Source organism: Hydra vulgaris, chromosome 03, assembly GCF_038396675.1.
Source record: "Hydra vulgaris chromosome 03, alternate assembly HydraT2T_AEP".
Lineage (NCBI taxonomy): Eukaryota > Metazoa > Cnidaria > Hydrozoa > Anthoathecata > Hydridae > Hydra > Hydra vulgaris.
Window position 1 is genome coordinate 52,343,417 of NC_088922.1, and position 14,084 is coordinate 52,357,500.

Here is a 14,084-nt window from a genome sequence, read left to right on the forward strand (position 1 = left end):
TTGCTCAACAATGTGGAGAATGAATTCATTCAAAATTCAAACCAACGTGGAACAGGTTCAAGCGAAAAGTTGCAAACAAAGAATATGACAAAAGACTCCTCTCTTCTGTGATTGACTTTAACAGAAGAAGAGTTAGTTATGTTTAGTTGGTTTATGTTCCATATATCAGTAATAATTGTAAATACTAGTCGTTTTATTGTTTTAAATTTTATTCAATTTATCTAAATAAATTAAAGAAAAAAGATTGATAAATAAAAAACAAACTAAAAAAGTAAAAGAGTTTTATATTTTTTATTAAATCCTGGGGGCACTGTATCTGACTAATGAAATATAATAATTTTCAAATAATTTTGCAAATATAAACTTCTAAACTAAATGCAGGGACAAAAAAAATTTAAATTGAAAAAAAAAATCTTAAATGGGTTTGGGGCCCGTCAATTTTCCCTTTTGCCCCATTTGGGACCCTTAGCACTTGGTTTAGATTTCAAAAACAACTTTTACTATTATTATAAAATAAATACTCTTAAATAAAAAAAGTTTTGTTTAACTGACATGACATAAAACGTGGCGATCTCTCTGGTCCACTGTGTACTAATTATTAACCAGTGTTTACAATAATTATAATAATTAATTTTTTTTTAATTTACAAATTCAAAATTTACGTAGATATTTAATGCATTACGTAGATATTTAATGTAAATTTAAAAAAATCGATCTGCCCCTTAAAAGATTTTGAGGTTGTAAAAGATTCTTGTTTTGGTAGAACACTTGAGCTTGAGTATCAGCAGGCCATTCTAAAATTTAAGAACTCCTTTTTATCTGCTCAAGAAATTGCTGACATACTTGGGAAAAAACTTTCAATTAGTTGGAAAGTACATATACTCTTATGTCATGTGCAACCTTTTGTTGAATACCACAATTGTGGCTTATCTAAGTTTGCTCAACAATGTGGAGAATGAATTCATTCAAAATTCAAACCAACGTGGAACAGGTTCAAGCGAACTTTGAATTTTGGTTAAGGAACTTCAAATAGTGTTAGAACTTTCCCTGAATAAAACAGGGGTATTGATATCTACTCTTCGAAAAGGAATGGGAAGTAAGTCAGCAGTAGAAAACAACATTTTTGGAAAAATGAGTGACCTAAAAGAGTCTTTATCTCATTTTTATCAAGTAGAAAAGGTAGCACTAATATATTTTTTATTATTAAAAACTAATTATATCGTTTAAAATTTTTTATTTATTTATTGTTATTTTTCAGGTCAACTTCCTTGATAGAACTGATGGTACTTCTATAAAAGACCTTGTTTTTGTTCAAAACACATCTAGTTTTATTCTAGATTTAATAAATCAACATAGTCTTGATCCCCAATTAGCTTTTATTCGTATTTCTATGGATGAAGGAGGTAGTTTCATGAAGGTCGTTGTAAATGTTTTTGATGTTAATGAAAATACTACTTCAAATTTATACTTAAATAGTGGTGTACAACGCTGTCAAATCCTCTCCATAGTTGAAGATGTGCAAGAATCAAACTTCAATTTAAGAATAATTTTAGAGAAACTGAATTTACAAGATGTTAAGTTTTTCGCAGCTTTTGATTTGAAATGTTCTAATGCAGTTTTTGGAATTTCAAGCCATGCAGGAAAAAAAGCTTGTCTTTGGTGTGAAGGAGACTCAAGAGAAGTTTGTGGTAAACTGCGAACGCTTGGAAGCCTTGACTATTGGTATCAAAGATACACTGTAGAAAATAGTTCAAGGAAATCCAATATGAAACATTTTATGAATGTGATATATCCAAGAATTCTCTACCTCTATGAAGATCCAGAAACACTAATCCAACATTTAGTACCTCCACCTGAATTACATATCCTGATAGGAATAGTAACTACACTGGGATGTTTATTAATGGATCTTTGGCCAGGATTTGATAATTTTTTGAAAAATAATGGTGTACTACAGAGAGGATATTAAGGTAGAGGTTGGGATGGGAATAATTCAAACCAGATACTAAAGTGTGTTGATGAGTTGGAAAAAGTTGTTTTGTAAGAATATCCTGATCTTGTGCCAATTGTTCAATGTTTAAAAGATTTTGAGGTTGTAAAAGATTCTTGTTTTGGTAGAACACTTGAGCTTGAGTATCAGCAGGCCATTCTAAAATTTAAGAACTCCTTTTTATCTGCTCAAGAAATTGCTGACATACTTGGGAAAAAACTTTCAATTAGTTGGAAAGTACATATACTCTTATGTCATGTGCAACCTTTTGTTGAATACCACAATTGTGGCTTATCTAAGTTTGCTCAACAATGTGGAGAATGAATTCATTCAAAATTCAAACCAACGTGGAACAGGTTCAAGCGAAAAGTTGCAAACAAAGAATATGACAAAAGACTCCTCTCTTCTGTGATTGACTTTAACAGAAGAAGAGTTAGTTATGTTTAGTTGGTTTATGTTCCATATATCAGTAATAATTGTAAATACTAGTCGTTTTATTGTTTTAAATTTTATTCAATTTATCTAAATAAATTAAAGAAAAAAGATTGATAAATAAAAAACAAACTAAAAAAGTAAAAGAGTTTTATATTTTTTATTAAATCCTGGGGGCACTGTATCTGACTAATGAAATATAATAATTTTCAAATAATTTTGCAAATATAAACTTCTAAACTAAATGCAGGGACAAAAAAAATTTAAATTGAAAAAAAAAATCTTAAATGGGTTTGGGGCCCGTCAATTTTCCCTTTTGCCCCATTTGGGACCCTTAGCACTTGGTTTAGATTTCAAAAACAACTTTTACTATTATTATAAAATAAATACTCTTAAATAAAAAAAGTTTTGTTTAACTGACATGACATAAAACGTGGCGATCTCTCTGGTCCACTGTGTACTAATTATTAACCAGTGTTTACAATAATTATAATAAATAATTTTTTTTTAATTTACAAATTCAAAATTTACGTAGATATTTAATGCATTACGTAGATATTTAATGTAAATTTAAAAAAATCGATCTGCCCCTTAAATGTCTTTGTTACTTACTCGATGTAGTTAAGGCAACTTTAAAATACTATAGCATCTGTATGATATTTTGTTGACTACTACATATTTCCGTTAAATGATCAAGTCTGTGAATCATGAAAAGGCGGAAAAAATAAAATGATAAATTTTACGGTATCATAAAATATAAATGTTTGAAGCAAAAAAACCCAGACCGTAGATTTTTTATTTTTTAAATCTTCTTAAAATCCTAATTCGCTTGTCCAAATTTGTATAAGATTTTAAATAAATACGATTTTTAGGTAAAATGAATATCATAGATTAAAAATTTTTAACGTTTATTGGCGCTTTTTCTTGATTGCAAGTTCTTTTTTGGTCGGAATTCTTGTATTTTTTGTAAAAATTTTGACAACTATATAAAGCTAATAGGCCAGAAACGATTAGAACTAGGGTCTATAGTAAATTAAGGCACTTTTTCAAAAGATTTTAACTAAATTCATGTTAACGCCGATGAGCGAAAGTGATCTAAAGACTCCAAAATGGTATTCTTTGTATTCACAATTAGGGGTAGTAAAAAGGATTAGAAAATTTTATAAAAAAGAGAAAAATTCTTCAAATATTAAAAAAACCTGAAGCAAAAAAAAATATAACATCTAAAGCTTTTGTTTGGACATAATACGCCTAAAAAATCATGCTAATTTCAAATAAATAAATTCGAATAATTTGTAAATTGCCTTAACTACACCAAGTATTTAAATAAAAGTAGCAATATATTTGACGGAAATTAGCAAGCCAACCAATTTTTCAATAAAAGGTTATTAAAATTTTGGAAACTTTAATTTAACAATAAAAGCTATTGATTTAAATATTTTTTTTACTATTTGAATTTATCTTATGATAAAAATTGTAATATAAAATATGATGAACAATAATACGATTACCTATGTAGGAAAGTTTAAAAAAATTTTTAACTATTTTAAAATTTTTAGTTTTAAAATACTAAGTATTTTAAATCTGAAATATTCGAAATATTTCCATATAATTAGGGTTGTCAAACATCTGGATTTTACAAAAATTATAATTTTACGGATTTCACAAACCTGTAATAAGTTTTTTTTAGTGTTTTCCTTCGTAAAAGCCGTAAAATTCTGGCATTCCTAAGTAAAATGTATAGTTTTTTTTATCGAGTGTCGTTAAAATGTTGTTTTAGCAAGTTAAAAAGTTACAAGGGGATCTTGGAAATTGTCAAAAATGTTTTGTTAAAAATTAAATACTATTTAGCATTTTTTTTACATTTATAATTTAAAAATGAAAATAAAAATAAAAGAAGACAATATATGTAACTAATCGTTTAAACCTTTTAAAACTGTATTTAAAAGCGATTTACGCAATTAAAATAGATCAAAGTTTCAATAAATAAATTTATTAATTCATTCATTAGAACTGCAAACAATTGTCTTTTTTTCTAGTTTTCTCTCAACAATATTAAACAAAGGAGAGAAGCAATTTAAAAATGAAAACTGACGAAAATTGCTCAAAATGAAACAAGTTAAATAATTATAATTAAACATTTATAAAATATAAAAATATTCCTGAAAAATAAAACCTAAAAATATTCCTAAATAACCCAGCAAAAATAGAAAATTTTTATTGAAACTTAATTGTATCTAAAAAATTGCATCTACTTTTTTAAATGTAATGACCTTTTTTTTTTTAGCCGCACCTAAATTCCCAATTTCGCTAAAACGTTGTATGAATTTTTTTTCTGGCTAACACCCTGTATATATATATATATATATATATATATATATATATATATATATATATATATATATATATATATATATATATATATATATATATATATATATATATTAGTAGTAGAAAATCACTTAACAAAATTTTTTTCCATTTAACACTGCGTTTCATCAACAAAGATTCATCAGAAATGGATGATCAAATTAATAAAACTTCAATTTATACCAAAATTAAATTACAGGAAGTTGCAAAGGTCTTAACTACTGTAAATTTTCACACATTTGTGGAATTTGCTGACACTATTATAAAAAGAATTCTTTAGAAATGATTACTTATGCTATTTTTTTTAAATGTTTTTTTAAAAAGGGTAGTTAATGTAAATATTATTTGAACTCATTTATTTTTATAGTTTTTTAGGAGAAACTTATTTTCGTGCCTACATTTAGAAATTAATTCCGATCTTTTGTTTAATAAGCATTCTTGATTTGCATGTGTAATTATTTCAAATTTTTCTTGTAGGCATAGTATGCATTTTTTGGAAATATTGTTATATGCAGGCGCTGTTTTAAGTACAGACCAATTCAGTATAAAATCATCAATATTTTTTTCTTTTAATTCCCATATATATTTTGACAGCATGGTGTCTTTTGAATACTTTTTATTCTTGAAAGATTGCTTATGATTGGCAAAACGTTTTTTCCATTCACCCTCTGTTATGCCAATATATTGTTTATCAGGTACTATAAAAATAAATAAAATACTATAAATAAATAAAAAACTATAAAATTAAATGAGTTCAAATAATATTTACATTAACTACCCTTTTTAAAAAAACATTTTAAAAAAATAGCATGGTAATTTTATTAATTTGATCATCCATTTCTGATGAATCTTTGTTGATGAAACACAGTGTTAAATGGAAAAAAATTTTGTTAAGTGATTTTCTACTACTAATATATATATATATATATATATATATATATATATATATATATATATATATATATATATATATATATATATATATATATATATATATCAGGGACGAACCCAGACCTGTTTTAGTATTGCTATTAATTTTTTTTTGCCTTTTAATTAAAAATAAAAAAAAACAATTTCAGTTTTAAATGCAGTAGTATATAAATAATTTGCAATTTATTTTAGAAACTTCAATTATTCTTCAGGACAATAAAATGAATTAAAAAGAAATTGCTTTTTTACGTAATGACGCAACTGTCCTTTAGTTACTAACTGAACATTTGTTTAAAAAAAATGAATGTTGTTATGAAATTTAATTTTAAAAACTTGTTGCAAATTTTTATAACAATGGAATGTGTAAAAAATTTTATTTTTCATAAGACAGAATGATTTTAAAATATCCATTCAGAACTAAGTTAACTTTTGTTTTTGGCAATTAAGAGTAAACTGCTTGGATAATAAATGAACAAAAGTAAAAAATTTCAGTCTTAATAACGCAAATTTAATTTTTGTATGAATGAAATTTTGATCTTTAGCTTGCTATTTTAGTTTATGCGATGAAAACGAAAAACAAAACGTAAACTTTTTCAGAAAATAGTTTTCGAATACATGACGTAAAACTGCTTTGTTAATTTTACAAACATTGTGCAATTTAATATATATATGGCACCGGTTTTAACTAGGGGAGAAGGGGGGGTATTTTTTTTGCTCAAAAATATTCTCGCCCCCCCCCCCCTCTCCTGATATTGCTGAAAAGAAAGCGGCATCCCCAAATAAACTCTGGGTTCTTCACTGTGTGTGTGTATATATTATAGTTATTAACTCATAACTATTAGCAAAAATAGCAAACTTAGTTATTATCTTGTTATTCTAATTGAAAAAAAAATTCTTATCAACATAATTAAAAATTATTTGCAAAATATTTACAAAAGAAAAAACATTGATATAACTAATCATTTTATCACCTATTACTATTTCATTCTACCCTGTTAAACTGTTATGGTCAGTTCTAAAATAAAACTCATCAATTTACATTTTGTTGTTTTTAATTTTATGCAAGTTCTCACTAGATTTTTACTAATACTGCTTCCTTATTCGATTTTCAAAAAATATATTCATATAACTTTTTTTTAACATTATAATAAGTTAATAATTATAATAAGTTGACTTTTAAAAATTCAATATGTCATTTCATTTTTAAAATATTTAGCTAAAAACTCACCGACGTTTTAAAACAAAAATTATAGCTAACATCATGAACAGAAAACATGCGAGAATTCCACAAACAATGGGAACCCAAAGACCTAAGAATATAATTATGCAAGAAGTTTAAATTTTGTTCTCAGATGTCTTATCAAAAATACTATATTATTAATTAAATATACTACAATGAATTTTATAAATATATAACAACAAACAAAATTTCATAAATATTTTATAATACAAAATAAAAATATATTATAAATACAAAAATTTTATAAATATTTAACAACAAACACTAAGTAAAACTTTTATAAAGTTATTAAAAATATTAAATATATGGAAAATAACCTGTTGAAGCACAAAATTCTTTATCAAAACCGCATTTAGGCCTCCCTAAAGGTACGGTAGTAACTTTTCCAGGCCATATTATAACTTTGTCTTGTAGTATTTCTAAATGATCAGAACTTGAATAGTAATTAGCAACTCTTTCATATCCACCATTATTAATATTTCTGATCTGAAGAGCTGATTTTCGGTCTCCAACATCATTTATTATGACATCACCTGAAGCACCTAAAAAGTAAATTGAAATGGTTTTCATTTTTATTTTATATTATTATTATTATAACAGCAAAATTATATTTAAAAAAACATTGTAAAAAATTAATACCCTAATAGAATTTCAGGACCATTTTTGCAATTATAATACAATTTTAATTTCTGATCCCATCATGGACAGCAAGCCAGAAAGGTGAAAAAGTTACAAAAGTTCTATAGACATTAGAGTGTTTATTCATGACACTGTTGAAAAAATGAAATGGTGCGTGATGTAATTAGCACAGGGAATCCTTTAGGGGATAATTTAGGGGATGACATAATTATTTCTAGTAGGTGTTAAATAAAGGCATGTTATAGAATATAAAGAAAAAACCTCTGAAAGAGAAAATCTAACTTTAAAGTTTGCATTAAATTGATAAGTTTGAAATTAGATTTTATCATTCAAAATTTTTTAACCTTTTATCTCTAAATATGATAGTTTTTTTACTCTGGGTCTCTTGGTCTCTTGTATCTTGGTCTCTTGTATCTGCCTGGTCTCTTGTATCTTTGCCAGTGGGTAATCAAAAAATATAGGAGTGCTTCAGTTACATGTTCTGAGTAAATTCCCAAAAGTTTATTGTGGCATTAGAAGAATATTGAATGTGGTAACAATATAAACTTATGGATTGATAGCATTGTCCTGAATTTGTAGGAGACTTTGAATTGCCTAATTTTATCATCATATCAACGATCAAGAGCATTGCCAATGCTACATATTTGAAATTTGTTAGTGTGCCAATAAAGATAAAGAAGAAATTCAGCTAGGCTAATTTTTCTAATATTCCTATATTCTTGAAAACCCTCTTTCCCTCATATTCAGCCAGTTGTCCACCTTAAAATGGCTAATGCCGAATTTAAAGAATTCCAAGTTATTTAAGGACATGTATTTGAATATTTGAAAGAGATTGCAAAAGATGATATACAAATCCAAGTTTTAGATGGAGCTCCATTGGTGGAATTTCTGCTATTGAATGGTTTTTAAAAAACTGAATAAGAATAAGTTATTTAACTAACATAAATCATTGTATCAGGCATCTTTACAACAAAATTCGACTGAGTAAAGTCTTACTCCTAACATTAATATAACAAATATCTGCTAACTTAAAATAAAAATATCAAAATATCATTGACACCAAAAGTAATGATTTGAATTTTTAGCAGAAATTATATAGTTGAAGACAAACACAAATAACATGGTATTATATAGGTTTGGTAAATGTAACATATCTGTTAAACTATGCTTGTATGAAACTTATTGTATTTGTTAATTTACCTCCCCAAGGCCAAGAGGACCACTACAGACAGGCTACTTAATTGTGGTTATAACTCTCTCTCAACTCTGAAACACCAACCTAGAGAAACAAGTTAAGCATGGTACTACCAGGGACGTGGTGGGGATTGAACTCAGAACCTCTCGCTTATGAAGCGAGCACTCTACCGCTATACCACTACCACATTATGTGTTGACTCAAAGCTGCATCAATAAAATTTGTAAAAAATAGTAAAAAGATAGCTTCTTATATAGTACATTTATTACAAAAAGCCAGATTTAAATCTTTTTTGAGGCTATTTATCCTAAGTTAGTTAGGAACTACAACGCAGACAAGAAAAAAATGTTCGGGAATGTTTGATAGAATGGCCTGAATGATGCTTGTCTGCGCAAGAAAAGTTTTCCTGTAAAATGTTTTGTAGTGGAATTGGTCGACAACTAATACTTAAGTTGTAGTGGTGTAATGGTAGAGTAACTAATACTTAAGTTGTAGTGGTGTAATGGTAGAGTGCTCGCTTTGTAAGCAAGAAGTTTTTTTGCTATATGGGGGGTTGAACCAGTTACATTTCTAGTTCTATTTCGCTTTTTTGTATTCTTTTTTTCAGGGTCAAATTTTAGTTCAAAATTTTCAAAACCACTTTTTTTTAAGGGCATCTTCAAATATTCGTTAAGAGGAATTGAATACATTTTCATTAGAGGAGTTTTGGTTTAGCCTGTTATTAATTAAAATCGAGATTTGTTTTAGAATTTAGAGCAAAACAAAACTAGAAATGTAATTTGGTTCAACCCCCCATTTGGCAAAAATGTTTCCACTAACATAGGAAAAGTGTTTTTAAAATTGGCTGATAAACATTTCCCTCTATAAATCCTCTAACCCTATAATAACCCTCTAATAATAACCCTATAATAACCCTCTAATAAATTACATAAAATTTTTAATCAAAGTACAATTAAAGTTAGTTACAGTTGCACAAAAATATGGAAAGAATTATAAAAGGTCACAATAATGCTTTTTTAAACAAAAAAGAAATCCTAAATGAAAAAACTACAGAAAATTGTAATTATAAACAAAAAAATAATTGCCCAATGAGTGGAAGTTGTTTATCAAAAAATGTGGTACATAAATGTGTTGTTTCCCATAAGAATGTACCTGATAAACAATATATTGGCATAACAGAGGGTGAATGGAAAAAAGATTTTGCAAATCAAAAGCAATCTTTTAAAAATAAAAATTCAAAAGACACCATGCTGTCAACATATATATGGGAATAAAATGGTAAAAAAATTGATGATTATATATTGAATTGGTCCATCCTTAAAACAGCGCCTGCATATAACAATATTTCCAAAAAATGCATACTATGCCTACAAAAAAATTTGAAATAACTACACATGCAAACCAAGAATGCTTATTAAACAAAAAATCGGAATTAATTTCTAAATGTATGCACGGAAATAAGTTTCTCCTAAAAAACTATAAAAATAAATGAACTCAAATAATATTTACATTAAATCCTCTTTTTTTAAAAAAACCATAAATCCTCTTTTTTTTTTAAAAAAAAGCATAATATATATATATATATATATATATATATATATATATATATATATATATATATGTATATATATATATGAATATATATATATATATATATATATATATATATATATATATATATATATATATATATATATATATATATATGTATATATATATATGAATATATATATATATATATATATATATATATTTAAAAAAAAAAATTTCAAATAAAGTTAATTAATTTTTATTCTAAAAATAATAAAATATTCTTTTTTTTTAAAACATATTAAGTAGAACTTGAGAAAAAAGATTTTTTTTTTTTTGAAAATTAACTAATAGAACCTATAAAAATAAGGATTAAACATTATGTGTCAACTTTTTTTAATATTTTTTTTGTAAAAAAGTTAAGAACCACAAAGAATTTTTGTGCTAAATGCGGCGGAAACGTCTTTTTTCAATTTATTTTTACCTTTTTTGTTTAAATATTCTATTAATGACCTGAGTCATTACCAAAAAACCAATAAAAATATTTAAAAAGTATTTAATTTCAAACAAAAAAAATTCATTTCTTTTGAAAAAATGAGCAGAAAAGCTATTACCTATGAAGATCATGAAAAAGTGGTGCATTTTTAACAGGAAGGTAAAACCGCTCGTTAAATTGGAAATATAATAAAGCGATCACAGAGTTCGGTGCTGACAATCATCAAAAGATTCAAAGAGACAAAATCTTACATTAACCGCCATCATTTTGGAAGACCGCGTTTGACAACACGCAATGATGATCGCCTTTTAATCAAGATGACAAAGAAAAATTGAACCATGCTGTCACTAATTAAGAAGGGAATGGAAGCATTCAAATGGATGCCAAGCAACGGCATCACCTGCGGAATGGAAACTAATAGCTAACAATATTTTATGGAAAAAAGCGAAAATTTTATCTAAAATCGCGACTTACCAAACAACATATAAAAAAGCAAAGTGAACTTTGCCAAAGCGTCAAAGAAAGCGTTAAGAAAAATAGAAGACAATAATGTTCAATCGAGGTTGATAACCGAAAAAACCGAATTATGATTCGCCAGCAGCCTTCAGATAAATATAATCTTAATTGTATTGTTCAAAGAACAAAACAAGGTAGCGGGTCAGTTTGAATATGGTTCTGCATGACATATTATGGTCTCGGTATGTTTAATTATTTGATGGTCAATACAACTCTATTTATTACGTCGATATTTTAAATAATAACTTGTTATCATCAATTGATGCACTTGAGCAAAGCGTTCCGTTCATTTTTCAGCAAGACAATGCACCATGTCACAAGGCTAAAATTGTCTCTGAATGGTTTGAAAGCAAAAATATTGAGCTTCTAACTTGGCCACCAAATAGCCCAGATCTTACTTGCATTGAAAATATTTGGAGTTGGCTTGATAAAGAGATTGCCAAGAAAGCACAAAGGAGCCTTTAGGAGTTGCACAATATTTTACTAACAATACTTGGAAATGTTCCCAAACATATTTTAGAGAATTTAATAGACTCAATGCCAAATCGTATAAATGAATACTTAAAAATTCATGGTAGAATTACGCGGTATTAGGAATAAAATTACAGTCTTTTGTTCTATGGTTCTTGACTTTTTCAAAACTTTTTTTTAAATAAAAATTACCAATAAAACTTTAAATACATTTTTTTATTTGTTTAAAAGCTTTTGTCATCATTTTTTATTTTTTATTTTGTTTGTCTATTTTCTAAAATTTATTATTATTATTATTTTTAAACAAAATAAAAATTTTAAAATAAAAATAAATTATCATTTGTTTTTTGATGGTTCTTAAATTTTTCACAATACTGTATATTATATATATATATATATATATATATATATATATATATATATTTATATATATATATATATATTTATATATATATATATATATATATATATATATATATATATATATATATATATATATATATATATATATATATATATATATATATATATATATATATATATATATATATATATATATATATATATATATATATATATATATATATATATATATATATATATATATATATATATATATATACAGTGATGGGCACTAACTTTTTTATTATAGTTTAACTAAACTACTAACTAAAACTAAAAAGAAGTACTTAAACTTTTAGTTACAAACTTTTTATAAAAAGTAGTTAACTTAAACTAATTAGAAATAGTTAACTAAAATTCAACTTTTTTGCGCATAAAATTCAAATTTTTTTCATCAGGTTTATCACTTTTTAGTTTAACATCTTTGTAGCACATGTTCACAAGTAAGCTGTTCATGTTATCAATAACAATAACAGATTATTAGATTAACAGTTTGAATTTATGATATTAGCAGACCAAGCGAGAATGATGTTGAAAAGTCCAGTTCATGCACTAAATAAATAAATACATAAAAATAGTAATAACAGAATCCTTGGAGTCCTTGGTCAGGTGAGTGGTGCATAGAAATAGAACGATTTATTTGGCGATATATAAAAAATTTAGTTAATAAAAATTTAGTTAAACTTTTTCAACTAAACTAGGAAAAAAGTTAGTTAAACTAAAAGTTTAACTTAAATAAAAAAATTTAGTTTAACTATTGCATTTAACTAAAAAAAGTAGTTTAACTAAAAGTTAACTAAAAAATTAGTTAACTATGCCCATCACTGTATATATATATATATATATATATATATATATATATATATATATATATATATATATATATATATATATATATATATACATATATGTATATATATATATGTATGTATATATATATATATATATATATATATATATATATATATATATATATATATATATATATATATATATATATATATATATTTCCGAAAAGTCTGGTGAGCACAAATGATATTATTATTTTAGTGAAATAAAAAACACTTTTTAGTTTAAAATACATATTTCGAACTTACAAAGTTCATCATCATTTTAAAATGATCAATATAAAATTTTTCAATATATAGGCTACAAACTAATTAAAAATATATTAAAAATTGCTATTCAAAAAAACTATTTATGATACATAATTAAAATAAAAAATATAATACAAAGGAAATAATAAAAAACACTCGAATTTACAGTTAACATTCATTACCCAAAAGGTACTGTACAATAAAGGACAGGATGTTAATATAAGCTAGATTAGAACAATTCAATACCTCAGTGCCTAACTTGTTTGTTTAACTCAGGGTTCTGCCATTTTATAATTGGCAGTAGTAAAAAAATACAATAAAAAAGTTATTAATTATTTAACTAAAGGTTAATGACTAATAAAATGGTAACTTTTATGTGAAAAGTGAAATTTTATAATGGTTTAACTGTTTGTTCATATATGGATTTTTCCATTCAATGAACAAACTTACCTTAATCTTCAAATTTATTAGAGGCAGAATCCAATATCAAGAAAAGGTCATATAATTATTAAAACAATATTTGTTAACATGGAGATATTTGTATGTGTCAGTTTTTGTCTCTCCTGTAGTGTTCAATCATTCGTGTTTGAAGGTGGCGAGAAGTTTCGCCTATATAACAGGAATTACATCCTGTGCATACAAATTTATAAACAACAGATGATTTGAACTCTACAGGATAAGGATCCTTTGGTGAAAACATATTAGATATTCTTTTTGAGAAAATTAAAAAATGAAGGTATTTTTGATGATGTAATATATAAAAACTTTATCCTTCT

The 14,084-nt window shown here is 25.4% G+C and overlaps 1 protein-coding gene across 2 annotated transcripts in view; it reads right to left on the bottom strand.

The window, feature by feature from the left end:
• LOC100198115 (atrial natriuretic peptide receptor 2) overlaps positions 1-14,084 on the bottom strand; it is a 109,473-nt gene that overhangs the window by 75,653 nt on the left and 19,736 nt on the right. For both annotated transcript variants that reach the window (XM_065793622.1, XM_065793623.1), the window contains exons 4-5: positions 7,280-7,504; positions 6,951-7,032 (exon numbers count right to left, since the gene is read on the bottom strand). In XM_065793622.1, coding sequence (XP_065649694.1) covers positions 6,951-7,032; positions 7,280-7,504 — 307 coding nt within the window. The remainder of the gene's footprint in view (positions 1-6,950; positions 7,033-7,279; positions 7,505-14,084) is intronic.